We start from the raw sequence: 27,444 nt of genomic DNA on the forward strand, positions 1-27,444 counted from the left end.
TGCCAAATTCAAATAGTTATTGGTTAAAGTGTCAAAAGTTAGATTTATAGTCAGTTCATTTCTCTTTATCTATGTAGGATATCCATCATTAATAACAGCCGTTGTACAAAGAAAATCAAATGCTTTAAAAGGTGACTTTATCCTGATTTCTTCTTTAGTCTTCCTCCTTTTAAAATGCTCACTGTCCACCCAGATTATTCTTGTGTATGTGAGAGTAAGAATATCCAGACCAGCTAAAACACTCCCACACTGAGACATAAATACTGTGTATCCGGTGCAGAAAAAAAGGAAAAGAGAATTCAACTTTATTAATATCACAATATTGCGGTTCAACATGTGTTATGTGAGTTCAAATCTCCATGAAGGAATGCCTCAAAATATCTCCACTGGGTAAGAGATAGATTTTGTTTGATATTTCTGTTATATATCGACATATTTACATTTATATTTACAGTTGCAGGCGGTGGAGACACGTGGTACGTTTTATTCATGGTTGTATTGGACGGAAAGTCCAACAGAGGGTGTACGCATGCGCAGATCTCGGTGAAGTTGTGTTCATTAGACGCTGGTAAATAAATAGATGTACTAGATGGAACTAGACTTTTAATAAATACTTGGTTGTGTTTTTTTTATGTTTATAGTTTTACATAAAATCCTGTTCAGTTGTAAATGTTTTCTTGTGTTTGTTCAAAAGTTAAAAGGGCAGAGATCCGCCGCACCGTCACTGTAGCGTGTATGTCAGTGAATGACCACCTTTGTAGTAACTTTAAAGGAGCAGTACACTCATGTTTCTCTTCAGATCGTATAAATCTTTCGCCTTTTACTAAAGATTTCCGTGGAGAGGAACGTTATGAGTTCTAACTAATTTTTTGATGCCCTGCCTCGTGCGGGGCTTCCTGGTTTGTCCAATATCAAATATATAGACCAATGCTTTTAAATATCCATGCATAATGTACATTATGTTTACCATTACGGCACGTTGACTATCACTTGACGTTATTATAATACTGGGAACTCAGTGACGGAATGTGATGAAGTACATTTACTCGAGTATCGTACTTATAATTTTCTGGTACTTGTACTTTAATTTGGTTTTTCCATTTCATGATACTTCATACTTCCACTCCACTGCAATTCAGAGGGAAATATTGTACTTTTTACTCCACTACATGTATTTCATAGCTACAGTTGTGTAGCTACTTTTCAGACCAATATTTTATACATAAACTATGTGATAATCTTTATAAAATAACTATGAAATAGTATTGTTATAGATGAGACTATCCAACAGTGTAAACTGGTAAGATTAGCGTCACTTTGACATCTTTAAAATGCTGCTTACATGAACATCTCAATTAATAATATTCCTGTAATATATTTGTGATAAATATAACACTTTAAACAGGGTCAGTTTGCACAATGAGTACCTTCACTTTGATACTTTAAGTATATTTTGCTGACAATTTTAAGTACTTTTACTGAAGAAAGATTTTCAATGCAGGACTTTTACTTAAGTATTTTTAATTGTGGTATTGTTAGTTTTAAAGTAAAAGATCTGAGTACTTATTCTTATTCCAACACCGGTAACTGAACAGTACACACATACAACATACATATGTACAAACAAAACTGATCATATTAGGGATACAACCAGTGACAGTTTTTCACAAAGCAAAACAAATAACACACATTTGTTAACACATTCAAGTTTAGTGTAAAAAGAAAATAAAATGCTTTAAAAGGTGACTTTATCCTGATTATTTCTTTAGTCGCCCTCCTTTTAAAATGTTCAACGTCTATGCAGACTGTTTTTGTCTACGTGCAATGAATTAATAATATCCAGACCAGCTAAAACACTCCCACACTGAGACATAAATACTATGTATCCGGTGGGGGGAAAAAAGAAAAGAGAATTCAACTTTATTTATATCACAATATTGCGGTTCGATATGTGTTATGTGAGTACAAATCTCCATGAAGAAATTCCTCAAAACATCTCCACTGGATAAGAGGTAGATTTATATGATATTTCTAATATATATCGACATACTTGACATTTATATTTACAGTTTCAGTCTATGGAAACACGTGGTACGGTTTATTCATGGTTGTATTGGAGGTAAAATCCAGCAGAGGGTGTACGCATGCGCAGAGTTTAGTGGCGTTGTGCTTTAGACGCTGGTAAATAAATAAATGTACTTTTTTATGCGAAGTAGACTTTTAATATAGACCTGATTGTGTTTGTTTTCTTGACGTGCATCTTTTTAATATAAAATCCTGTTAAGTTGTAAATGTTTTCTTGTGTTTGTTTAAAAGTTAAAGGCGAAAGATCCGCAGCACCGTCACTGTAGAGGGTCTGTCAGTAAATCACTCCGTTTATAGCAACATTAAAGGGACAGTTCACTCATGTTTCTCTTCAAATCGTATAAATCTTTCGCCTTTTACTAAAGATTTCCGTGGAGAGGAACGACATGAGTTCATACTAATTTTTTGATGCCCTGCCTCGTGCGGGGCTTCTTACACTGTCTAAAATTAAAAAAACAGACTTCATGATGACATGCTGAGAATCTAATATAAATATTCCTCAGAACAGGCTGACTCATTAGCAGTGGATGTGGTTACTATAGTGACATAGCATTGTGCACGTAGACTGCGTTGTAAACACAACGAAACGGGGACTAGAAAATCCTCATATACTGCATGTATTTGTTCATTTTACTTTAATGAAACAGTATGAACATTCAACATATATACAGTACAAAACTCATCATATCATGAATATAACTAGAGAGCATTAAAAACTTAAAGAAACTAAAAAAAAATTAGAAAAAAAGCAACAAAGATAACATACATTAGTAAAATAAAACATATACAAATACTATTCAGTCATATGTGCATACTTACATCGTATGTACATTTATTTCATAAATATGCTGCCCACAGTTTATTTTTGATAAACTGAAATATCTGAACATGAATCATTTTGGTGCCATAATCAAATAGTTATTGGTTAAAGTGTCCGAAATCTTTGCCTGAAACACCAGTAACATCTTTATCTTTAATATGCAATTTTCTCTTATTATTTTACCTAATAAGTCTAGGAAGTATTTAGTATTACTGTGTTATGGTATGTAATGTCAAAATGAATCATCACCTAGCCACTCTTTCCAGTCCACCCTCAGTGCCATAAAAAGAATGCACAAACATGACGAATGTGTTGGGAAGTATTGTTAAAGTTGGACTTCCCATTTCTCGTGGCTTCAGCGTTGTGATGTGTCACCGGCAGGCTCTCTCAGTAGAGAAACCCACTCATACAGAACAGGAAGCAAGAGTGAGGCAGGCGAGCAGATACGTTTACATGAGAGCAGCAGTTTGAGCTCTACGACTGCAAATCTTTAGATACACAAACTGCTTCAAAGTGCTTTGAGAGACGTCCAATCTTTGGAAACATAAATCAGGCAAGTACACAAATTTATTACCCTACTCTGAAGCCTCGCGATATGTGAGTCTACGATTGTGATTTATCTTAATGCTGAGTCTGTTTTAGCATGAAAGTATTTTATAATTTCTTTTATTTACGCTGGTTGTACTTCTATACTTTTTGTTAGATATCACTGACTTGCCAAATTCAACATGATATTGTGAGTTAAATTTGTCTGAGAGCTTAGTAAAGTCATTTTTTCCTATGCTTGTTTTCCCATAACTTATTTTCTTTAGCATTTTTCTTTGTATTTTGTAATGCACATATGATTAAAACACATATATTAACACTCACACTCAATGAAAATGTTAAGATTTAACAACATGGCTACAAAAAACAACACAATTGTAGCTTTTGCATGTGAAATAGCGTCTAACTGTTGTTGTTTTTTTCTGGTATGTGTGAACTAGACACTCTCTGAAGATGGTCCATAGGTAAAAAAAAAAAAAAAAAGAGCTTGAAAAGAGAAACCTGAGATTGCCAAGTGACATCACGCTCAGCCGTGGTTGATGCACGCTTCCTGGCTTCCTGCCTTGTGGTGAAGCAGCTTTCAATCTGCTGCAGTCTTCTAGCAGCCTGTGAGTACGTTTAAGTTAAAGTTGTTTTGCAGCAAATGGAAACAGCTTCCTGTCTATTCCTGCACACACAGACAGACATATAACTTTCACCTCTGCCAGTCTTTTGTTCATACTTATCTCACCTTACATCTGAAACTGCGTCGACGTTACTTGTAAGTCAGCATTCTTATGATAAGACATGTCATGTCACTTTTAGTTACATAGCACATTTAAAAACAACAGGAGTTGACCAAAAGTGCAGATGGATTAACATCTGCCTCAATACAAGTAAACACATAAAAGGCAATGATACATAATATAATAGAATAATACATATAATACATAGAAGGCAAGACTAAAGTGGGAAATACCTAAAAATACTAAAATAATAAAATCGAAGTGATAGAATAAGAAGTTAAGAGAAACAACCAAACCAACAGCAGATTAGAACACAGTGAGAGGATGTTAAAAATAAATTAAGTGGGCTTGACAAAAACCATGAAGCAACCTCAGAGTGAACTAAAAGCAAGAGAAAAAAGGTGGCTCTTTAAATCTGATTGGTGGAACAGGACTTAACATGGGACCGGAGACTATTTCGGAGTCTGGGAGTAAAAACAGAAAAAGCTCGGTCACCTTTGGTTTAGAGGCGTGAGTGGATGACTGAGAGGAGGCATTGTGAGGATGACCTAAGTGACCTGGGGGGGCAGAATATGGAATCAGCAGATCAGTAATGTATTGTGAAGCTAATCTATTTAAAGCTTTAAAAACTAAACAAATAGTAAGATTTTAAAATCAATTCTGTATTTTCACTGCAATGCAAGTGAGCCAGAAAGAGGAGTGACATGATGTCTTCTCTTTGTTCCACTTTAAAGTCTAGCAGTTTCATTTTGAAGCATTTGGAGTTGAGAAACGGTGGAATAGGTCAACCCCCTTTACAGAGAATTACAGTAGACAGATAACTGTTTCCAGGTGCTCATGAGATAAAAACGGCTTTAATTTGGCTATGATGATAAACTGATAAAAGCTGCCCTTCACAACACAGCTGAGTTGTTTGATAAAACTCAATGAAGTGTCCAAGAAGACACCAAGATTTTTAACTACAATGTGCAGATCTGCGGACAGGGACCCAAGCGCATAGCTTAGGCTAGTAACAGAGCTAGGAGGGTCGAATATGATTACTTCAGTTTTGTTTAGTGTCATTTAGAAAGTTAAAGAGGTTCTTCAGTGAGCAGGCGCTGACGGGTGTCACCGGGAAATAAAACTATATGTTGTCTGCATAACAGTGAATCAGAATATTGTAGAGCCAAGAGCCAAGAGGAAGCATTTATAATGAGATTTTGTTTTTTTAAAAAAAAAAAGATGAAGTCTGTCAAACACTAATGTGAGAAAGAGATTCTTATGTTGTGCTTCTGTAGGTGGAAGTGCATATGAAAACCACACCAACTGCACGTTTCCTCTATTTCCAGCTCCAAGATGTTGATGCTGTATCTATGACGATGCATTGACACACACACACACGATTACGCCGGAGCATGGAGCTGTCAGTGCAGTATGAGTATGAGTACACTACGAGGGATGGTCGCCTCGTGTGCATCAAGCCTGATGAAATTTACATCCTGGTCTCCAAGACTAATGAGCACTGGTGGCACGTGCGCAAAGACAGGGACTCCAGGCCCTTCTACGTCCCTGCGCAGTATATGAAGGAGCTCCCATCATGCACTGGAGACTCTCCTGGTCCTGATAAACTGGATTCAACTGAGAGTGAGGCTGACAGTAAGCCAGTGGACGAGGCTAATGTAACACCAGATACAGCTACAACAACAGTGAGGCGTGTATCAGCTCATAACGCTCCAAGAGAGACACACCGGTTCTCCACTTTTGGTTTCTGTGGGGAGATACCAGATGTGAAACCTTGTGAGACTCTGGAGGAAGTAAAGATCACCAAAAGCTCTGCACACACTCTGGATAATATAGAGACACATAGTTCAACAGGAGACATGCAGCTGTATGCAACACCTCATCATGTCACGAAGATCAGAAATGGACCATCACAATCAAACAGCTCACCGCAGGATGAAAAAGTAGAGCAGCCGCAGACTATTCTTGACGATGAAGATATGAGTTTCCCTTTGCCCCCAGATTTACCGATATATGACACCATACCAGAGCTGATCACCACAACGTTTGATACAATACTTTCTGAGCTGCCGGATCCTGTTGATTCAACTCAGCAGCAGAGTTCGAATCAAACTGCAGAGGAAACTTCTTCTAAAGATGTACTTCCCGTTGAGCAGGTAAGAATTTTAATGAAATGTTCAGTTTTTCATTGTTTTTATTCATCATTCTCAAGCGTGTGTTCAAAATGTGACAATGTGATTTTACAGACACCAGGGGGCGCAGTTTTACCACAAATCTAGGCTACTCCTCCTACTGTAGTACACTGACTAAAACTTCACCCCTCATGGAACTTTTCATGTTTTATTATCCTAAAACGTTAAATAAAAATAGATTTAATGTGGCTTTTTTTTTTTTACATTGATCAACAGGAAAATGATCCTTTAATGTCAAGGTGAAAAATGAAACACACGTTACTTGTTTTTAAGTATTCTCCCCCTTTAATGGGACATATCTAAATTACCACCTGTGCAGACATTTGGTTTTGGATGTCACATAATTAATTAAATAGAAATCACCTGTGTGTAGTCAAGGGATTTCAATTCACTGTAGTATAAATACACCTATCTGGAGGGTCCCGATACAGGTGTGTTAAATGCAAAGCAATCACAAAAGTCACATTAAATCCAACTTGATTCACTGGTTTAATTATAAAAAAACTTCCAAGAGGAGTGAATGCTTTTTATAGGCACTGTGTGTCAGTGGTTCCCAATCTGGGCGTCCGGACCCCTACAGGGGCCAAGTTAAATCTGAGGATCTGAAAGAAGATAAAACATGTTAATATACACAAAATAGTCTTATTTTTTCTGACATGTCCTCTTTACTGGATAGTTTTCCGCAATGTGACTAAAAAAGTTCAAATGAAACAATCTTAGAAGAGGAAATCACTTTTTTTTTTTTTCTCACAACCTTGTGACACATACAATGTGTGACGAGGGGTTACAAGTTGACACTGCTCCGTTTTAAGGGTTCACAAGGCAAAAACAATCTCAACTCACCTTAACTAACTCACATAAATGATTTCACTTCCTTCTCCTCAGGAGAAGTGGGAAGAGAGCTGGTTGTTATCGAAATCTCATCCTTATCATTTGCATCTTTCAGTCACGTGAAGTTTATCACCTGTTAACACATCAAGAGGATTCATTCTGTTTACTCTCTGGGCTTCTGTGCATTTTAAAAACAGGTGCACGATTTGACTGCTCCTTGAAGAATACATGATAAGTGTAAAACTCAGAGGTTAAAACTTGCAGTTCTCACCAACTTTAGCACATATTTACTGTATGTTGTGAAAGCACAACAAGGACTAATTAGTATAGAAATGCAGAAGTGGTGCAGTAGTGACAAAATGGGCATAATGTGTCAAAAGTGAAAGAACTCAATAGGCAGAAAAATTGCTTTTGTCAGCTTTTATTAATGTATATATTCAGATTATTATTACAAATACCAAGTAAGCCACATTTTAATGTTGTAGTTGGTTGAAGTGGTGCTAATTCTACCTACTTTATATAGTTAAAGTTAATTAATATGTTTTAGCTAATTTATTTGTTTGGTAGTTTAATCCTTAATAAAGTGTAATTTTATCATACTGTACGTTTTCTGAGTAAATTCACAATCTGGAAAGTAACTTTAGCTGTTAGATGAATAAAAAGTACAATATGGAGCTGAAGTGTAAGTAGCGTAAATTAGAATAACTGAAGTAAAGTACATATACCTTAAATTTGTATTCAAGTGCAATACTTGAGTGGGTCTACTAGGTTATTGTTTTTACTGGATTTACTGGAAGGATGATGAAATCCCGACTTTAAAAGGGTTGTTCCTTAAATATGAAACCTATGAGCAGAGCATTGTTTTAAAATGCCCACAGGAGATGAAGCAGCAATAGGATCTCATGCTGGCTAGGATTCATGGAAGAAACAAAGGGATTGTTGTGGGTTTGCATGTTAACTCCAAATCACTACAAAAAAAAATGATCCACAATAAGAACACCTCTTTTAATCGCATTTACTCTCAAAGCTCGCCATTTCTTGAAACCAATAAAGAAATCTTTACAGGGTGAAATAATCAGACACAGATTTATTCGCCAAGTACAAGGAATTCAATGTGATCCAGATGTCAACAGGAAGTGCAATAAACATTAAACAATAAACATAAACACAAACATAAAAGAGTAAAAACAGGTCAAAGTCACTGGTGATCAGTTGCTTGGATGAGGTTTAAATACTTTTGGTGGAGTCATCTGTTTGTTTTCCACATTGTATCTTTTTTTTTTTAAGAAAATGTTTAAAACTGAATTAAGACAAGTGGAGGAAGTAGCAGTACTGAAACATAAAAATACCCCATTACAAGTAAAAGTCATACATACTGAAAATATGTATAAGTAAGAATACTGTATGTAAGTATAATTAGCTAAATTAAAATTTCACAGTAAATAGTGAGAGCGAGTGTTACTGGTATACATTATATTATTTGTGAGTAGCTGCAGGTGTTTTTGTAATTAGTGGAGAACTTTATTATCCAGTTTATTAAAACATCAAAACATACGCACACACACACACACACACACACATAACAACACTGACTGTATGAATACTGCTAATAATGAAGTACAACACAAAACATTTAAGAAAAACACCTTAAGAAACCAAATGTATGACTATCGGGTAGTTTAAATAATGTTTTATAAGATGTTTTGTATATAAAATCTTAACCTGGAAAGTAGTTGTTAAATAAATGCAGTAAAAAGTTCAGTACTTCCCTCTGAAATGTGGTACAAGTGTAAAGTAGTACCTCAGATTTGTGGTTAATTACAGGACTTGAGTAAATCTGCTTAGTTAGATTCCTCCTCTGATTAAGACTCTTTGATTAGATTTTAGGGACCTTTACACTAAGTCTGAACCACTTGTTGATTTTGACACTTTTTTTTTTTTTGCAGTGAAGGTCCTGACTTGGATCACCGTTATTGGTCGAGTTCACAGTATCTGTGCCAACTCATCAGCATATGAATGGCCGCTTCATGCCATTTCATTTCAATGGACTAAAAGAGGTGTTTCTTGAATTTAAAAAAAAAAAGCAGCTGATTCAAGTTCTCAGTTTTGGTGGGCGAAAGTCTCTGCGGGGTGTGGAATCACTGTTTTCACCGGGTGTGTATACTTTGATTGGCAGCTCTTGCTCTTGGTTACTTGTTTAGGGGGATCTGTAGGCTTGCAGCGTGAGATTTGCCTGCAGATTGGCGCAGGAAAGGGTTTATTTTGTGTTTTTTTTTGTTTGCAAAATGCTGTGTGCGGCCAATGCTGTCACTCCAGAACAGGTTGCAAACAGGTTGCGTCGGCTGGGTGGCTTCTTCTGAGGCAAGGAAGGAGTTAATGTGAAAGCTGCCGGCCACTCCCAAACCTCCAGCTGCTACCTGGTTTCCCCCAGTACCGATGTCGATCCTGGGAATTATGGCTCCGCAGGGAAACCATAAAACATTTGCGAATATATAAGCTCGACTTGCTTACTTTTTCTATCGGATGTAGTTTTGTCGATTAGAGGAGATTAAAACTTTAGTTTCAGGTAAGTTTCACAACTTGTTTTTTTTTTTTTTTTGCACCTGTTGCAAGATTACACGAGAAGTGACGTCAGCCGCTGGTCACTGCTCGTGAAGTGCGATGAGTTTTATGCTGTTTTCAACCAAATTTTATGAGTCAAGTAATGGTTTTCACCCTCTCCCAGTATACCCAGTGACTGTGTGTGCATCATAACCCCGTAATTACCAGCACAGTTTGTTGCTTCAGTGGGAGACTTGTTTTTATTTTAACAAACTCAGAGGACACTCCTGCATTTTAAAACATAATTTGTGTGTTTCTGTTGTTGAATGAGCTCTGCACTTTTAAACAGGACTGCAGACGTGCCAGGACCCCTCAAGTGCATTAATTCACACCCCACAATGGAGTGCCATCTCCATGGTGATGTGAGGGGGGTCTGGCCTGACTCCCAACGAGCTGGGCTTTGGAGCTTTTACTGCCAGCTCTGTCATGCAGTTGGCGTGTGCGCGCATATGTAAAGTGCAGAACTTGCAATTAGCACAAATGTAGGTCACTTAATATCGAGGGTATGTGGGCTGTTCTTTGATCTCATCTGGGATATTAAGTTTGGTAAGTGGATGATTAATCCAGCGGGGATTGTGAATATAAACTTTGGTTAGTTTTAACTTCGCAGAAAAGCATGAACGGATATTCAGGCCTGTTTTGTTTTATGGTGATATTCATCTTATTGCTATGCTTACGTTGAGCCTTTATATTATGTTGCAGTCTTTATTGTGGCTATTTATGGCACCAGCATGTCTCAAAGATTGACCTCTGATCAATATTGATTTATCTCTGATCAATCTTTATCACTTAACGTTAAGGCAAGAGGTCCAATGTCCCATTGATCTTTGGCAGCTAAAAGAAAAGTTGACCTCATGTCTTTGCCCCCCTTGGTGATCCTCTTCTTCCATATAATCATTTTTGGAGAGAAACTGTGGGAGCCAGTAGCTTCATCGAGAGCACCTCACCTACGAGAGAGCAGTAATTCCTTGTGCTCTGTGGAACAGACAAAATCAAATGCCAAGAAACTGCTCCAACAGGTAGTGTCAGAGTGTACATACCTGCTCGACAGAACATATGTGTCCAGGGGCCAGAAACAGGTGCGTGTAGGTTTAAGCTTCATGATTGTTGGTAGTCAGTGAGAGACCTTCACCTTCACTATTCTTGAGTCCTATTGTATTGCTGGTATTTAATTGTGATGTGTTTTCCATTTGACCAGAAAGCTTGCAAGGAGTTAGCACATTATGTGTAACTTTAAAGGATAGATCCACCTTTTTTCCAAGACTTTTTCAAGATGTTAGAGCTGCAATGATTAGTCGATTAATCGATTAGTTGCAAACTATTCAATTAGTTGCCAACTATTTTGATAATCGATTAGTAATTTTGAGTCATTTTTAAGAAGAAAAATGTCCAAATTTTCTGATTCCAGCTTCTCAATTGTGAATATTTTCTGGTTTCTTTAGTTTCTATGATAGTAAACTAAATATCTTTGGGTTGTGGACTGTTGGTCGGGACAAACAAAACATTTGAGGACGTCACCTTGGGCTCTGGAAAACAGTAACGGACGTTTTTCACCGTTTTCTGACATTTTGCGGCCTAAACAACTAATCATAAGGAAAATAATCGTTAGTTGTAGCCCTATACTCACGTGGTCATATGTACATCAAAAGTCGCCCTTCTTAAAGCAATTTCAATGTCATTAATGGGCTTCGACATAATTTTGTGCATAAATGAATTCTTGAGTTCAGCTGAAGCTAATGTCTGAGTTAGACAAGTGGATAACTTCCAAAATTAGTCTGTTTTAGTACAAAACTGAAGAAACAAAAAGACGGAATTTCATATTAAAAACACTGAAAGTTTGGGAGATTCCCACCTGATTTTTCTACCTCAGACTGCTGAAATCTCATATTAAGTTCAGCTGAACTTCAGAGTGTATTTTTGCACAGAGAATAGAACTCTTTCCATGTACATTTGGGCGTGTAAGTATTGTTTAAGATGAACTATAAATGAAATGTGAATTTATTCTTTTATGGTTTTACAAGCAGCTTGTGTGTCATGCAGGAACAGTACTTTATGTTCTTAATGCGCCTCATATAAGATGTGATACTGGAGACAGTTAGGCAGGTCTAGGCGCAGTTTGTGCCTCTCATGTATTACTGTTACATTGGAGTCACAGAGCTAAGCGCTAGATTTACTGAAAAATAAATATCCAACAATCTTTGATAAACCCAGAAAGTCTTTTAACAACAATTAAGGCTGTTCTGAAGGTATTTCCAGGATCTTCTAACAATCTGGATGAACATCTGAACATAATAATATACCAATATAACCGCTAATAACATTTTAACTTTTGGTTCACATTGTACGAATTGAGTAAGGAGATATGTCATTTCTGGCTACAATCTTTGTTTGGATTAGGAACAAGAGGCACAACCAACAGGTTAAAACTTATTTTTTGGTGTAACAGATTGAATATTTTTTCATCCAGACAGTTAGAGGAGTCTTTGAGGATTCTGGAAACACCTTCACAACAGCACTAAGTGTTGTTAAACTTTGTTAATTTTTCAAAAAATCAATGTTTTTTTTTTTTCTTCAGAAAACTGGTTGCTTAGCTCTGTGATCTGAATGTAACTGTAACACACGTGAGGCACAAACTGGGGCTTCAACACACCAAAGAGTGCGTTTCACAAGGATGTTCAAGAGTAATATGATTATTAAATATGAGATTGTAAAGCAGTCCTCCTCTGAGACTCACTTGCCAAGCAAGACAAGAGAAAGCAGACGGTCTGCATTTGTCTTGACTTTCTTGACTCACAAACACCTTGAAATAGTGATCTAGAAAATAACATATAGATAATCTGCAGCGAGCCTCAGCTGGTATTTGTTAGGAGTCATACACACAGGAATCTTTTGTGTCTTTACTATGTGTAAAATGTTTTTTTTTTCATAAAGTTGTGCTTGATTACAGTAATCCTGTTGTTCAGTACATCCTACCTTGAATGCAGGGGTGTTTTGCTGCAGTCATTAGTTCAGAAGAAAAGCTTCCCAGAAGGAAAATCACAGCTAAAGCCCTGCGCATTTTAGAGAAACTGTTTCCAGTTTGTTTCCATGCTGTCTGTTGATATTTACTTGCATCTGCAAACTAAATGTCATGTGGCATCTTTGCAGAAAAGTGGGGTTTCCATTTCGCTTGGTAACTTGGGACTTAAATATTCCCCCCTCCTACACAAACAACACAAACACCTACAAAGTAAGAGAAAGAAATCCGTCATGAACAACCAATTTCAGCTGGTTTTTTAATTTTTTTTTTCACTACCTTGGCATGCAGACGTAGCCTGAAGTGTAAAGATAAGAATGTGATAAGCTGCACATTGGGGCATTTCTGGAGTCATCCTGGATTCTGGGCCATGAGGAGTGTGATGTAAGAGGAGGAGGGGGTGGAGCCACATTGATTCAATAGCTCGACTGTGTGCTTTGTGGCGTGATTTGGGCCCCAATTTGGTGCTCCATTGTTTGATTGGATGAGTGCTAATGTGGTTAAGTAATCAAGCAGATTGCTGGTTCATGCATAGCTGAGGGCAGAGAGTTTGTCTATTCTGTGCTTAAGGATTTTCACCCCAAATCATGCTGGAAAACACTGTCCACAGTCTACATGCAGTTGTTACAGATATTCATTTGCATATTTTAAGTAAAACAAGCGAAATACAAACAGTTTTTCCGTCTGTGAATGATGTCTTTCACCAGAATTTAAAAAATTAGACGTAACAGTATAATCATTTCAAGGCTTTTCTTAGGCTCATTTGAATTGCAAACAATTTTCTGTCCAGGCAGAATGGAAAAATGTTTTGGATGTTCCAGGAAGCATTGATTCATCACAGCCATGATACACACTGGAGCTTAGGGAGCAATCGACAAGCTGTACTGTAGATGCAGCAATATAAACACAAGCCTCACCCACTTGCCTCAAACCTAATTTAAGGTCTAACCCTAAAACCTCTACTAGAATCTGCAGGCGGGCTGATGTTGCCGCGTGTTGAATGAGGTGATGACTGAACAATTGGCCCTTAAACCAGACTTCCTGTTTTAATCATTCACAATCTGCTGTATGAACAACACAATGTCTCATCAACTGTAGCCTGTTAAAAGCATATCATGGCATTTCATTGTGGGAAAGTATTGTTTCCACCCCCCACCCCCCCCACCCCCTATTACTGGCTGAGTGACCTACTAGTACAGGATTGAATACTGTACACTTTAGAGAAGCTGCTGCACATGTACATGAAAACATATGAAACACGTTTTTAGTATATTTCTTGTTCCACAACTGTTTCTTCATATTTTTAAACTGAAACGCATGTGCCCTTTAAGTAAATGTTGTTTCCATGCCGATGTTTCCTTTTTTTTTTTATCGTATTATTACACAGGCAGGAAGTAGGTTGAACTGACCTGCAATGTTTTCCCTCTATCTAACCCTCTTCTCTGTCTTGTTTTCATTGTCTCTTTCTGTTTTTGGCTCTTAGCACTCGCAGACAGTTACCCTCTACCCCCCTATCCTGCGCACAGGAATTCATGCATACGCACACACAAATGCAAACACCCACACACACACACACACATACACACGGGCGCGCACACGCACACATACACACACACACACACACACATCTCACCCAGTCCTCACACAGTCCCTTCCTGCTGCTATTGTAACAGAGCTTACAGTTCTCCTTTCTGTCTAGCTGCAACTGTCACAGCTGCTAGAGGAGGATGTGTGCGTGAGGGTGTGTTCACAAATGTGCGTTCGCCTCGCTCTCCCATCACAAGTTGATTGAATGCGGTCGCACGCTTTAGTCGCATAGTTCGGTGTTCTTTTGTTGGTTTGGATATATGGATCTACTAAATAGAACAGTATAAACATGGTGGACATGTACTCCAGGGTTTGGTCAAGTCACCGGGCCAAGCCGGGCTTGTCTCTGCCGGTGGTTCCTCAGGTAGGTGATCACACTGACACCAAAGCAGCTTTTACTGCTACATTTCAAATATTCAGTATCTGTGGTCAGCGTATGTTGTCATGTTTTGATAATGTTCTTGCTTCCTGCTTTGCGCAAAACAAATGTCAGCGCTGCACTTGTTTTCTTTCCTGTGCCGCGTGAAGTGAAGTGGTATAACTGGTGAACTGACAGAGCTGACAGTTATTGCTCAAAAGCTCATCCTTTCTGGATGTCAGTTTTTGACGTTTTACATTTTTTTAGTTTGGATGTTAAAGAATCATTTTTGTGTGTGTTTCTACATGTTGAGACTGTGTTCATGGCTTTAGAGCTGAATTTGACAGTTTTGTTTGTTGACATCCACATTTCCCGTCTGAGTGTTTCAGTTAGTAATCGTTAACGCAAACTCTTTCTGTCACCAGACCGGTGAACTAGTGTTACGATGTGATACACACCATTGAGCTGCTTCAAAATACAAGAGTGACTGAATATTTTCAAATGGTGCTTTTCATTCTGAAAAAAAAAACAAAACAAAATGTTCCTTTTCTTCCAGTTTTGTTGTCTTTGTTTTGTGTTTTACTTGCAAGACAACAGATGTGTTTTCCGTCATTTGGGCTTTTTGTCTCTGTGGGAGAAAGTTAATAGTGTTGTCCTGTATGCTGCAAAGATACTAGAGCATAGGACCAGTGTCAGAAGAAGTATTCTGATCCTTAACCTAAATACAAGTACCAACACATAAGTGTAAATATACTCCATCGTAAGTAAAAGTACAGAGGTATACTAGCAAAATGCACTGAGAGAATAAAATAAAAGTACATGTTCTGCAGACAAGTGGCCCCTGTGACTCATTATACATGACATAATTAGATTTTTAATACTGATGCATCAACGTGTAAGCAACATTTTACTGTTATGTGTATAAAATTAGGGGTCTTAGTTGTTGGGCCCTCCTAAGAGTCATGCCGTAGGAAAGAATAAAAAACAAAGGAATGGTAGAAAAAGTCAGATTAATTATTTGAACTCTTCTCCAAGCTTTGCTTTTTTGTGAAGTAATAAATAATTTGACCTCGTTTAGCCTTGAACAATTATTTAAAGGAAGCCATGTGAGAAGTTTAGTGAGGAAATGTCTCAACAACAACTCCTAGACATCTTTTTTTAAGAGGTCATGAGAGCCAAAACTTTTGGCAAGTAGTTGAATCTTTAAGAAAGCATCGTATTTTATAAGGTTATCATGTTTTTGTTCATTGTAAAATCTTAATTAGAGAAGTAACTACCTGCCAAATGAATGTAGTGGAGTAAAAAGTACAATAATTCTCTTTTTAAAGTAGTGCCGTAGTAGTATAAAGTAGCACAAGATGGGAGAAAAAAAAGTAGTTCAAGTACCTGTAATTGTTCTTAAGTGCAGTACTTGAGTAAACGTACTTTCCACCACTGCATTGGAGTGACATATTTGCATGCTAGTACTCAGTGGTATTCCCTTCAAAGTGATGACTATCTATCACACCGTTACATCATAGAGTGTGTTGATATGTATCTGTTTGTACGTTGGTAACCCCTAAGCTATACACATTGTAATGCAGTTTTCCTTTCATTGCATGGGGGTTGGGTTTCAGTGGCTTTGTTCCAGAGGATGGGGGCATTCCAACGTAGCTATTTCAGAGATCAATGATGAAGCTCTTTCATTTCCTCTGTCTGCCTCTGTAGTCGTGTAGTTCAGTCGTGGTGTGTTGTTTGGAATCAATCTGCTTTTGGGTCAGTTGTCTGGTTGTCCGCATTGATCGCCTCTCGGTTATATCGAGATCGATAATGAAGCAAAGTCAGCAAAGTGATAACACTGAATGGACAAAAAAAAAAAAAAACCCATATAGTTGATGAGTAAGTCGATGATTTAAAATGATCTGCTTAGCTTGTTATATTATATGTTTCGTTCACGTTAATCATGTGTCTCCTGCATGTTTAGCAGCATGATGAACAGATGCAGCACAGACATACACACACACACACACACACAGGTCTCAGGTCCTGGTAAATATAGACATGAGGCTAGGTAAGAGACAAGCAGTAGTTAGAGTGTAGCGTGAAAGAGACAGTAGCCTCTCTTTGTATTTGTGCTATCATGACGGCGTATGAAAGGCCCTGCAGGGCAATAAATCCCGGGAGTCTCACGGTGAGGGATAATCGTCTCAGTGGAGTGCAGGTGAGGGGGAGAAAAACTTCAAGGAAGATGACATTGTTTTTATTTTGGTGTGTGTGGGGACGGAAGAGTGTGATTGTAACACTAAGTCATGGCATCACAGTTTCATGAGTATGGAGGACAGAGGCAGCCTTTCATCACCCTCAGTTTCACTCTCATCGGCGTTCTTTAAACAAATAAGTTGTGATGACTGGGGTCTATTTGCATGTTATGTTCCTGCCATGCAGCAATGACGTGGAACTCTTTTCATGAAAGCAACGTGATATGAAGGCTTCAACAGCTTCCCTCTGATAGACGGAAACTGAAAATGCAGTTTGTAGTTTTCGGTGCAACAAAACCAAAAATAATAATGCATGAAGGCACTGATGGAAGTTTAACCTAGTTTTGGTGTCCTCTGCAGTCTTTGGTGTGGTATTTTGTTTTCTTTCTATCTGGCACTCATCATGGCTATCTTTACACACCGTAGATCAACACATGATACATTCACACGTATATTTTGTACATTATTTTTTACATGAGAGCTTTAAACCAGCGTTGCTATTTTGTGTTCAAGAAAATGAGACTAGAATAAGGTTTGATTCAGGTTGATCATTATAGTGGGAGGGAAACTTAGGTGGCGTGCGAGTGTGTGTGTTTTTTTTTTTAGCTCCTTTTTTTTTAAGCTGCTTCCTGTGCTCTGTAAGATGCGGAAGGCAGACTTAAGAGCTATAGTAAGAGCAGTGGACTGTAGACTGGCACCTCTAAAATACTTTTTACAAGTACCTCAAAGTGACTAGACTAACATGCAAACTTGTATTATGTTACAAATTTGTCTTTACCAGTGGTGGAGGAAGTACTGAGATCTTTTACTTAAGTAAAAATAGCAATACTACAATGAAAAAATACGTCATTACAAGTAAAGGTGTTATATTTATCATATATATTGTTGGAATATTAATTCATATTGATTAATTGACATGGAAGCAGCATTTTAAAGGGGACATAACATGCTTTTTGTGATTTTCATCGTCAATTTTATACTGTTATGATGTCAGATGTCTATGTTAAACATGGTCCAAGTTCCAAAACATGAGGTGAACGTATGAAAGTCAAAAGCCGAGGGCTTCAGCCTGCTCTGAACACTTCGTCTTCAAAGTTACTTCTACTTGCCCATCCAACCAAGGTTGTTCCATTGGCTGTTCGTTTTGTCCGCTCGCATATTTCAAATCGGTTTTTGGCTCAAATGTGTGTGGATGTGTGTGAGAAGTTGACATTTTAAGTAAAGAACGAGAAAAAGAAGTGAAATCCTACTCATCAGAAGGGGGGCCTTAAAGAGACAGGAGCTAAAACAGCCTGTTTTAGACAGAGGCTACACTGGGGGGCCGCATAAAGGACCAGTATAAGATAAATAAGGAATTTTTTGAAATGTAAATCATGCACAGATATTCCTATAGAGCCCCAGAATGTAAATATAGAAAATGGAAATGCTCATGATATGTCCCCTTTAATGTTGTTAAGGTAGAGCTCATTTTAACAAGTTATGCTGTTTGCCATAATGCATATTTTATAAAATATTGATCTGAAAAGTAGCTAGTAACCATATCTGTGAAATATATGTAATGGAATAAAAAGTACAATATTTGCCTCTGAAATGTAGTGGAGTGGAAGTATAAAGTATCATAAATACTCAAGTAAAGTATAAATATCTCAAATCGTACTTAGGCACAGTACTTAAGTAAATGTACTTAGTTATATTCCACTGTTGGTCTTTTAATAAAGCACACACACACTGTTCCTACATTAACTTTAGTTCTTGTACTGTAAAAGCACCTGTTGATCTCCTTGAGTTCCTACATCTGCAGTTTTTCATCTTTCCACAGGTGAATAATGAACGTCGGCTGTCACCCGTCTATGCCAATGTAGCACAGCTTCGCCAAAGTATCTCCGAGTCTCCTCCCTCGGCTCCCTCGTCCTACTCTCCTTCCTGCCCTGACCCAGAGGGATGGGAGGTGCACGTTGACCAGGAAAGTGGACAGGAGTATTATTATAACCCCACCACGGGGCGCACCACCTGGGACAACCCCTTTCCAGACTCCCCCACAGACCCTGAGCCGTTCCCTGCAGAGGAGCCTTGTTCCCCCTCACCTCCTCAGTCTCCTGCCCTCTCTCCGTCCACTGCCTCTCCCCCTACGTGTACCTCAGACTGGGAGCAGTTGGTGGATGAGACCAGCGGTCGTCCCTACTTCTACAATCCAATGTCTGGGGAGACGTCTTGGGAGCCTCCAGAGCAGCTGAGCCCGTATCCCCCTCTGATGGAGCCTATGAGTGTGCACAGGTTTCACGAGGACGGGCCGGTAAGGACAGTCTGGCTGCTCTACTTAGCCTCCCTTGTCTCCTGTTTTAGCTTCACCCAGGGGAAAGCTGTAAATACAGTCTTGCTTTTAATGGAATTAAATCTCCTGCACCTACATAGCAGACATTTTCATTAGGAAAGCCCACAGCAACAGTGCAGAATGTCCCCAGTAGTGTCCTCAACTTTAAAAGACGGGACATTTGCCCTCATTTTGAATTAATTTTAGTACTCCAGACGATGACAGTCTTTGGATTCAAGAAATAACTGCAGACGTCCCATAATGCTTCACTTGATAGAAAAACTTCAGTGCAATTATTTCACACATTTATTGTATTAGATGGTTTTCAGCGGATTTTCTTCACAATATGAGCAACACATGACCCCTTTTCTGCCTCTTAATGACTTTTTTGAGCTGGAAAAGCAACATTATTGGGTCAAGGATGAATAATACTCTGAGGATGTGGAAATGCTGTGGCTTATTTATCAAAGTCATAGAAAAGTCATTGAGCTCTGTATCAGGGTCACAACAGGAAAAGATTCAGCTGACATGAGATGTAACAACAGTTAAACACAAAAAAATGAACTGAGGCTACGACCGGCATCAGTATTGATTGATTACTGCACTGTTTCTCAACCTGGAGGTACTGAAGGAATAGTTTGACATTTTTTGGGATGTACATTTATTCACTCGCTTGTCAGAAGAGAAGATTGATACCATTCTATCAATCTTCTCATCTAACTCTCCGCAAGAAGGCAAATAAGCTTATTTCCCACAATGTCAAACTATTCCTTCACTTTTATCAAATCCTGGCTTTTTTCTTGTAAAATACAGGAGAGTTTTTCCCTCTTTAGGACTTGAAAAACTGTTAAAATCAAATAATCTGAGAAGAAAACATCACTTTTTGGTTGAACTGGTCTCAGCTCACAGATATAATGCAGCCTGTGATGAAGAGTTGTGAGTAGGCATTACATGGCTACAAAGGCCTAAAAAGGTTTAGAGCCAATTAATTGTATTTTCAAGTTTGTGTGTGTGTGTTTTAATGTACACACTGTGTTTTCATTCATCATCCCCAGCCTCCTCTACCTGAGGAGGACTACCCCTCAGAGGAGTACCCAGCTGCTGATCGACCAGAGGCCTACGAGGAGCTTCTTGCCACAGGCCCTCCTACCCTCCCTAAGGAGTACACCCTCGGCCACGTGAGCCGGACTATCATCCCCAGGGCTAACCTGGACCGCAGTACCCCGGCCGGTTGGAACCTCACTGTGGACCCCAACGGGACCTGGGTGTTCAGCAGTGAACACTCTCCAGATCAGGTAACTCAGAGGCTTGACTGAAAACAAAAGATATGGAAACAGATGGAACTGAAATCCTCTGAAGTTTTTAAATGTAGTTGTTACGCAACGGTCTGGTTGCTTGGGTTAATATGTTTCAGACATACAGAGATAAAAAGATACAGACATTGAGAGATGTTTCCAGCACGGCTACGACAATGTTTAATCGCAGAAACTTTTTTTTTTTTTAGCTCAGGAACGTGATAAATCGTCTCAAACCCTGCAAACTTTATCACCTTGACACACCTGGCTAATTGCTGCCTGAAAGTGGGTATCATTGTCAGATCGTCGGTTTCGGAGAGTTACAAAAACTTTTGGATGCAGTCCCCCCTTTCCCGTGAGAAAATCACTTGTTTGAGGCAAACTGACACGTTTACAATGTCAAACATTTTTCAAGAATCATACAGAGAGAAAAAAAAACGAAATTAGTTTCTCCAACAACAGTCGCCTCAAAAAAAAAACCATGATGCAATGTGGCTTCTGAGAAAGTTGTGCAACTCTTGCTTTAAATCGACTGAAAAAGAACTTCACTTTCTTATTGCCTTGCTATCACAGGGTGATATTCTTTTAATATACGACGGGGGGCCCAAAAATTCCCAGAACTGGAAACATTTCCCATAGTCTTCTTTTGTCACTGTGTCCAGAGCTGCCTGCGTTTCTTCCATGGTAGCAAATCTCCCTTTCAGTCCCAATTTTAGTTTCACCAAGCTATAGGCGTACACTTCCTAGCAGCAAATCCAATAACTACACCCTACTCCTGTTGTATCGATGGCTTCCGGGAATATTTGGGACTCCCTTCATATACAGAGCATAATAATAATAATAAAGTGTGGGAGAGGAGCTTTTCATGAGTGTTTTATGATTTATGAGCTTCCGTACATTATAGTCATTTCCTTTCAAGGGAAGGAGTGAATCTACTTTCAATTTCTCTTTTTTTGAAACATTAGTGATGTTGACTCATCTTTACCAAAGAAATTTCTGTTATGTAACAGTGGATCAAGTCAATGGATGATCAGGGGCAGACCTACTACTACCTGAGAGACGGCTCCAAGTCCCAGTGGCAGTTGCCTGAGGTAAACTTCTTTCACTGCATTAGATGTTTATCACAGCTGGGATTTTCCTGCCTCTCTTCTGCTGAATTTGTGGTCTTTTAGGCACCAGTTGAATATCAGTAGAATCAAATTTACTCTGGCCTTGTTTGTAGTAAAACAAGTACTTGTATTTTTCTTGTTATTGCTGCTCAACATATAAAATGTTTCTATTTAAATTAACCTAAACAAAGCTGTGTTTTGGTCCCTCCAGGCCCCTGTAGCTCCTGGCCACTCTAGGGTGGAGAATGGCATTGAGGCAGACAATGTGTCAGTCATCAAGAACTGGAGACACACCATGGGACCTGCACAGCTCAGCTCAGCCCATGATGATGGGGTACACACACACACACACACACACACACACACACACACTCGGACCTGCACGTACATGCTGTATCACACAGGGCATACATGCAGGGTGTGTCAGCCGGCTTAGACAGAAAGCCTCAGTCAGGCAAAAGTAGTGAGGGTGAGTCCCTGTTTAACAACTGACACTCCTAGGTTTTTAACCCTTATTTAGCAAGGCAAATTGACTGCAGTACATTCTTATTTACAGTAACAGCTCTGGGACAGAGCTGCAGAGGGAGGGGGGAGCGGGAGGGAGGGCTACATTCATACACAAACACTTGGGAGTTGCTGGATACAAATAAGGAGGGGTTAAAGCGGGATTTGGCAGGTGAACGGACCATAAGATCCAGTGACTTCTGGTACAGCGGGGAAAAATGACTCACCTCAAAATAACTCCCAAGTTGATTTGTACTGTGAGCTCCGGTGGACTCGTTTTCTTTGCGGACAGGCTGTGTGATCAGCTGACCGTCTTTTAAGCACCCATTTCTCGCTGTGGCTCTAAGCTGTGCTGCATTTGAATTAACCAGATAACTTCAACAACACATCATGTACATATCCACTGTCTAATTTAAAAAAATCTAAATTACATTACTTATGCAAGCTATAATATACTTTCTAATTGGGAAATACTCATCCCAATTTGAGGGCACTATATGCTCCTCATACTAGCAGCAGGACCAGTATCACGTAGCTAAAAGCACACCCTGCCTGCGCTGACAGCGAGGGCAGACAGACAAGGGGAGGAGGACCCTTGCAGGGGAGTCCTGACAGTCTTCGCCAGCACCGTCGGTCGGGGGGATAAATGTGCCCCCGCTATCTCCTTGGTGATGTCAGTCAGGAACCGCCTAGCAGGAGGTGTCAGCTACCGTACCAGTAGCTTGTGAGACAGATAGCCAAGTTGCACATAAAACAGCCTGTGTGTTTGGTGATATTTGTTGGGCTCTGTTTGAAACGTTACATATGAAATTACCTACAACTTCAGAAAAAGCAACTCCGTTTAGGCTCCCTCCCCTTCTGTAGCTACAGACGGGTGACAAATTAAAGGAAAAATCGGTACAGGTCTGAATGCTTGACCCCTACAGTGAGTCCAATGACTCTGTTATGCTTTGGGGGGCATTTTGCTGGCATGGTTTGGGTCCACTTGTCCCCTTAGAGGGAAGCATCACTGCAAATCAATACAAAGTTGTTCTTAGTGATCAGCTTTAATCTATGATGAAACATTTCTATCATGATGGGAGTGATCTCTTCCAGGATGACACCGCCCCAATTCACAGGGCACCAGGGGTCACTGAATGGTTCGATGAGTATGAAAATGATGTGAAACATATGCTACGGCCTTTGCAGTCACCAGATCTCAACCTAGTTGAACACCTATGGGAGATTTTGGAGCGATGTCTTACACAGCACTCTCCGCCACCATCATCAAAACACCAAATGAGGGAATATCTTTTGGAAGAATGATGTTCATCCCTCCACTAGAGTTCAGAGACTTGTGTAGATGCATTTTAAGCTGTTCTGGTTGCATGTGGTGGCCCAACGCCTTACTAAGACACTTTTTGTGGGTTTTTCCTTTAATTTGTCACTCGTCTGTTGATGCTAGATGCTCAAGTAGCGTGACCACGAGTTTATGGACATCTGCACGCATGAACCTAGTGAAAGGAAGTGATGAGAACGGAAAAAGGATGTGTGTTGGGTGTGGGTACAGTGCCGTGGGGTGACATTATTCTCTGATTTGTTGAGTGAGTATCTCAATGGCATCAGCTGGAAGGAACTCCAGGCTGCAGCACACGAAAAATGAACTCACTTGACGTTATTATGTATGAAACTGCTAATCGGATTTATTTAATTACTTTTCTGGCCCACTTTAACCCCTGCAAATAAGTATATAAATAGTAAGCCTTTAAGGCCAATTTATGCTTTCTCCGTTCCGTGTTCTGCAGACAGCTGTGGTCTTGTGGACGCGCACATGGCTCCATACATACTTTTTTGTGCCTGCTTGTACTGTAAAAAGTGTTGCTGCATGATAACTAAACACAATAATCTGTTACTGCAACCACACTTGCTGTATTGTATTTCATTGTCTCACCGGCACCTTAAACAACAAGCCGACACCAACACAGCCCCTTGTATTGTTTTACACAGGGCTATTTTCAGTCTGAATACAGCTGAGGAGTTCCTGTATGTTGCTGAACAACAAGAAAAAGTAAAAAAAAAAGAAAAGCAGTAGCATAATGACATTAAGAATACAGTACATACATGCAGTAGACGAGACAGGCATTCCTGTTTGCTTTTCTAGTACATGTGCAGTTGATGCGCTTGCTATGCGTACAGTCTGTGCGGTCACAAATGTTGGGCTGCACGTGCACATCCGCAGGTGAGCCACGCAGACTCTCGCGGAAATTATGAATTGGCCTTAAATACTTGTGCTTTTCCCAGCCGCAGCTCGGCTGTAGCAGCTGGGGATCTAACACCTTGTTCAAGGGCACACCAGTGGTAGCATTTAAGCATTTGTTTATTTCTCCCAGATTTAATAGATTTGTCCTTTTGAACTGTATCCTTAGCTGCCATAAAATACACTGCATGGCCTATGTAGATGCCCAGACATCAACACCCAAATGTGACTGTTGAACATCTAATTCCAAAATTATGGGGATTAATCTGCAACTATAACAGCCTCCTGTATCTAGGAAGACCTTCCACCAGATTTTGGGAACCTGGCTGCAGGGATTTCCTCTCATTCAGCCACAAAAGCATTAGTGAGGTCACTGATGTTGGTCGATAAGGCCTGCCTCACAGTTGATGTTCCAGTTCATCCCATTTCCAGTTCATTGGATGGGGGTTGCAGCCAATCAGGTTCCATACCAAAACTAGGAAAACCACTTCTTTATGGACTTGGCTTTGTGCACGAGGTCATTGTCATGTTGAAAGAGGAAAAGGTCTTTCCCAAACTGTTGCTGCAACAATCTTGCTGCAACATTGGAAGCACACTATTGTCTAAATGTCATTGTATGCTAGTAGCATTAAGACTTCCCTTAATTTGAACCAAGGAGTCTGAACCCAAACAAACCCTACCCCCCTTTTGTATGTAGGTCACACAAACACAATCAAGAGAAAAACAATAAGAATAAATAAATAAATAATCCTAGAATAACTTTTAATACAGTACTTTAATTCCTATGATGTTCTGCCCTCATGTTTTATGATTTATGAATCCTAATATCTCCATCATCTGTTCTTCTTTTGTTCAGAGGTTCGTCCCAACTCACAGGAGGAACACATCAGACTACAGCAGCGACAGCTCCAGTACAGGAAACTCTCCAGAGACGCAGCATAATGTGAGTGGAACTTTTCCAGTCCAGTTCAGTTCAGTCCAGTCTGCTGATACTTATTACTCTATATTAGCTTGAGGCAGAAAAAAATTTGTTAGTTATCCATTAAGTACTGTGACCAGCTGACATATCTGAATGGTGTTCTGTGTTTCTCTCTTAAGGCTTTTGGGTTTAGACCCTGCAGAAACCCCTATTATCTGACCTCGAGGTGGCTGCGCTATAATGTGGGTTGTTAGCTTGAGCGCTCACCTTAGCTTGATCCATAGATAGCAGCGTCTATCTATGATTGACAAAAAGTGTGATTTTCAGTCACTCTAGGAACATCTGTTGCACGTGAACAGACATGTTTCATTCCCTGCATCGAAATATGTTCATTTAAATCATCCTGTCTCTCATTTAGTGATCGATTTCCTCTTCTGGGATACATCTTACAACCAAACTCAGCCTGATAAACCCTTTGTATATATTCACATTGTCAGCTATGGCATCGATAGCATCTATAGTGTTTGGGGTTTGAGGTCAGGTGTTACTCTGCCATGCACTTCACTACAGGTTTTTGACTGATATATTTACAGTGAATGACCAAAAACAGCAGCTAAGATGATGGGAAAACTATTATTATTACACTATGACCATTATATAAAGCCACAAAGAAATATCCAGCTTACTGCTTTACGACAGCCATGATCATTGCTGTTACCAAATGTCTGTTTTTTCCAATCTGCATTTTTACTCAGTGACAGTCCAAAAACGTGACTCAACCTCAATGAGCTTAAAACAGCTGTTTGTTGTTCAAATTCAGTGACAGATCCCTCCCGATGAGCCAACCACGCCCCTGAAGATATTAAACACATTGTACATAAAGCATACACAGGATTAGAGCTGAAACGATAAGCAGATAAATCAATTATTGGATTGTCAGAACATTTCCTCGTTCCAGCTTCTCAACTGTGAGGATTTGCTGCCTTTCTTTGTCTTGCGTGACCTGTAACCTCAATATCAATTTGAAGACGTCACCTTGGGCTGTTAGGAAATTTTGATGGGCATTTTTGACATTTTATAGATCAGATGATTAATCGATTAATCTGTACTCAGAACAGGCTAAAGTGATGAAATATTCCTCCAATGAACAACATCATCTCTTGTCACAATACACCAAATAATGAAAAATAATTGACTGCATCAAAACGTCCCCGTTCGAGTCCACCCGCGGACCTTTGTTTCATGTCAACCCCCCTCCATACCCACATTTCCTGCCTTTCACATTAATTGCAGTTGATTTTTAAAGCATGAGATTCATTTAGGGAATTGATCATTGTGTACAAAGTATTCTAGAGAAGTTTGGATATGAAGTTCAATCAAGTTTGTGTGTCCCTCGCGTGTCTCTCATATCATCATAAACAGTAACTTGCCTTTTCTCATATGTCTTAACGATTACAGATAGTTTACGAAGAATTAAAACGTTGTAATCTTTTACAATTTCAGGTGCACAACTTAGAGAAAGCTGGCATTCTCAACAAAACTAAAGTGTGTGAGAACGGTAAAAAAGTCAGGTAAGCCAAAACCAGATATGACACACTCATGTTTCAATTTTTGGGTGTGTTTGGTATCATGTGTCATCAACCACAAAAACTCTCTGTTGCTTTGTTTGTGTTGTAAGTGATGGTTATACCCCCCCCCTGTTTCAGGAAAAACTGGACCCAGACATGGACGGTTCTCCACGGAGGAGTGCTGACGTTCCACAAGGACCCAAAGTCTGCAGCGACAGGGGCCTCGGTACGACGTACACTTAAGTAATATTAAGAACAGACTCTTTGTATGTAAGAGGAAAACGCTCATCGTGTGTTAATAAGAAGCTCTGACACTCGAATGCTGCATTCCTACTCAGGTTGCATTCTGTACATTTCTGAGAAGCTTGTAAGTGAATGAGACGTTATAGATCGTGTTAACCACTGACTTTTCTATTTTTGCATTTTCAATAAATTTCCCCCAAAACTTTCTTAACATACTTTACACTTTAATATCATTTTTCACACCTATGAAAGGAAACGAAA

General features: G+C 39.3%; 1 protein-coding gene and 2 non-coding genes across 4 annotated transcripts in view; all 3 read left to right on the top strand.

Annotated features, from left to right (window-relative positions):
- The first annotated feature begins 779 nt into the window (after positions 1-779).
- LOC137172804 (U5 spliceosomal RNA) lies at positions 780-894 on the top strand. The gene has a single exon (XR_010925059.1). It is a non-coding gene; the product is annotated as a U5 spliceosomal RNA (small nuclear RNA).
- A 1,507-nt stretch (positions 895-2,401) lies between these two features.
- Positions 2,402-2,515, top strand: LOC137172805 (U5 spliceosomal RNA). Its single transcript, XR_010925060.1, has one exon. It is a non-coding gene; the product is annotated as a U5 spliceosomal RNA (small nuclear RNA).
- A 746-nt stretch (positions 2,516-3,261) lies between these two features.
- arhgap27 (Rho GTPase activating protein 27) overlaps positions 3,262-27,444 on the top strand; it is a 29,705-nt gene continuing 5,522 nt past the window's right edge. Inside the window, exons 1-10 of one of the 2 annotated variants that reach the window (XM_067575765.1) lie at positions 3,262-3,458; positions 3,892-4,059; positions 5,505-6,332; positions 18,818-19,291; positions 20,365-20,604; positions 21,615-21,695; positions 21,925-22,047; positions 25,310-25,396; positions 26,876-26,943; positions 27,079-27,166. In XM_067575765.1, coding sequence (XP_067431866.1) covers positions 5,571-6,332; positions 18,818-19,291; positions 20,365-20,604; positions 21,615-21,695; positions 21,925-22,047; positions 25,310-25,396; positions 26,876-26,943; positions 27,079-27,166 — 1,923 coding nt within the window. In that variant the 5' untranslated portion in view covers positions 3,262-3,458; positions 3,892-4,059; positions 5,505-5,570. Of the gene's footprint in view, positions 3,459-3,891; positions 4,060-5,504; positions 6,333-14,469; positions 14,768-18,817; positions 19,292-20,364; positions 20,605-21,614; positions 21,696-21,924; positions 22,048-25,309; positions 25,397-26,875; positions 26,944-27,078; positions 27,167-27,444 lie in introns of those variants that run through there. The other variant, XM_067575767.1, reaches the window with a different exon arrangement.

This window comes from Thunnus thynnus, chromosome 20 (assembly GCF_963924715.1).
Source record: "Thunnus thynnus chromosome 20, fThuThy2.1, whole genome shotgun sequence".
NCBI classification, from domain to species: domain Eukaryota; kingdom Metazoa; phylum Chordata; class Actinopteri; order Scombriformes; family Scombridae; genus Thunnus; species Thunnus thynnus.